General features: G+C 37.7%; 1 protein-coding gene across 3 annotated transcripts in view; it reads left to right on the forward strand.

The window, feature by feature from the left end:
- The window catches only part of ANKRD42 (ankyrin repeat domain 42), a 69,552-nt gene extending 67,445 nt beyond the window's left edge, over nucleotides 1–2,107 (forward strand). For all 3 annotated transcript variants that reach the window (XM_014346942.5, XM_055093783.2, XM_014346943.5), the window contains one exon: nucleotides 749–2,107. In XM_014346942.5, coding sequence (XP_014202428.3) covers nucleotides 749–800 — 52 coding nt within the window. In that variant the 3' untranslated portion in view covers nucleotides 801–2,107. The remainder of the gene's footprint in view (nucleotides 1–748) is intronic.
- The last annotated feature ends 45 nt before the right edge of the window (nucleotides 2,108–2,152 follow it).

Here is a 2,152-nt window from a genome sequence, read left to right on the forward strand (position 1 = left end):
AATTTACCTGAACCCCAGAACCACCATCAAAATGAAGTTTCATGGAAAGGATATAGGATCTAAAAGTAATGGGGACAGGGTATGGTATGCATATTTCTATTCTTCTGTTATTGGATACAAAGCACTTTGTTTGCTAAACCCCTACAATGAGAAAGAACGCAGATCTATTTAATATTTAGTGGCTGTATAACCTGGGAATAAGTATATTTATTTGTTGGGGCTTGAGAAGGTCCAATAAATGGCATACCTCCTTTCCATTCTGGGTTGTGAATATAACTAAGATGAAGAATGAATAAACTAATATAGAGGCCTAAAAAACACCTTTATTTGCTGATAAAACTATTGGAGAAGTTTTTTTTTAGGAGACAGGGTCTCATGTGTTGCCAGGCTGGAGTGCAGTGACTATTTATAGGTATGATCATGGTACACTTTAGCCTTGATGAACTCCTTGGCTCAAGCAATCCTGCTGCCGCAGCCTCCCAAGCAGCTAGGACTATAGATGTGTGCCACTGTGCTCAGCAAGAGAATATGGGTTTCATCTTAAGGCCAGTAAGCTTCTTATCACTGAACTCTAGAATTGGACAGATTTACCCTGTCTCAAGCATTGCTCTACTGGGCCAGGCCTCATCCTGCAGAGGCAGAGCCTGATCCCATAGAAGCAGAACAGAATGAATGTCTCTTCAGATGGGCTGGTCCCAAACAGGAGTGGGGAGGAAGTGGGCTAATTGCACCTTGTTTCTCCTTCCAGATTTACAATTGGGCAAGTCACTTTACCTAGGGCAGAGTGGATAAGGGGATGAAGAGTGACGACAGTGTTATGCTACTGGAGCTTCCTTCACATGGAGGAAAGACGCATTCCCTCTTAATATTTTAGAATATTTTAAATCTTAACAAACCAATAATTTACTTGTTTAATGTCTCTCTCCTTAAGATTGTCAATTCAATGAGAATGAAACCATGTTCATCTCTGTGCACACAGGGACTAGCATGCTGTTTGGCATATAGCAGGCAGTCATATTGGTTAACTGAACAAATGCAGTATACTTTGTTACAGTGGACTTTAATATATATGGTAACTTATTAATTGACCCAGTGGAAATTAATCTATAATATACTAAGAACTCTCTTAGGCAATAGAGATAAAAATGAATCAGAATGTAACAGGATAATGTCAAGGTTTTTCTTTTGAAAACAAACCAGCAGTTAGATTTTTGAGGAAAATATAGTTGGAAAGCCTGACTCTCACTCACTGGACCATATGGACCAATCTCTTGACTGCTCTATACTGCAGATTCCCTGTTTATAGCTAAACAAATGACAAGGCTATTTTGAATAATGATTGTCAAACTTTTATAGCTATTACCAAGGCATTATGAACTCAAAATGTTTACTTTCTGGTCTTGTCTTCTTGATCTGGATAAGACTGAAGAACTAAGATGAAAAGGATATTTTAAAATTTCTTTGAAATTACATATGATTTACTAATAGATATTACTTTGTAAGAAAAAATATATCTAATAACAAAACAAAATATGAATTTAAATTTTCCTATGAGTTTCTTGAGAGTAGGTACTAGATATCAATAAATGTTTGCTGAATTGAAGTCATTAAGAAAAGCTTTGTTTTATGTAATAAATTTAAGATGGGTTAACTTAAACTACATTAAGAAGCAGGGATAAACTGGTTTTTGAGTATCAAATATTTTAAAAATACATGTAATAATCAGAGCTCAATATTTAGCATCTCTACAGATTTCATATTAAGTGTTGTAATTTGCACTGAAGCACACATTTATTTATTTAGGTAACGGAGTCTTGCTCTGTCACCCAGGCTGGAGTGCAGTGGTGCTATCTCGGCTCACTGCAAGATTCTCCTGCCTCAGCCTCCCGAGTAGCTGGAATTACAGGCATGTGCCACCATGCCTGGCTAATTTTTGTATTTTTAGCAGAGACGGGGTTTCACCATGTTGGCCAGGCTGGTCTAGAACTCCTGACCTCAAGTGATCCACCCGCCTCAGCCTCCCAAAGTGCTGAGATTACAGGTGTGAGCCACCGCGCCCGGCCTATCATTTTAAAATTTATTGTTTTAGTTCATTACCAAAAAGAAATCAATCTCCAACTATATGGTAAGTCACTTTGAAAACCCACACAAC

This window comes from Pan paniscus, chromosome 9 (assembly GCF_029289425.2).
Source record: "Pan paniscus chromosome 9, NHGRI_mPanPan1-v2.0_pri, whole genome shotgun sequence".
Lineage (NCBI taxonomy): Eukaryota > Metazoa > Chordata > Mammalia > Primates > Hominidae > Pan > Pan paniscus.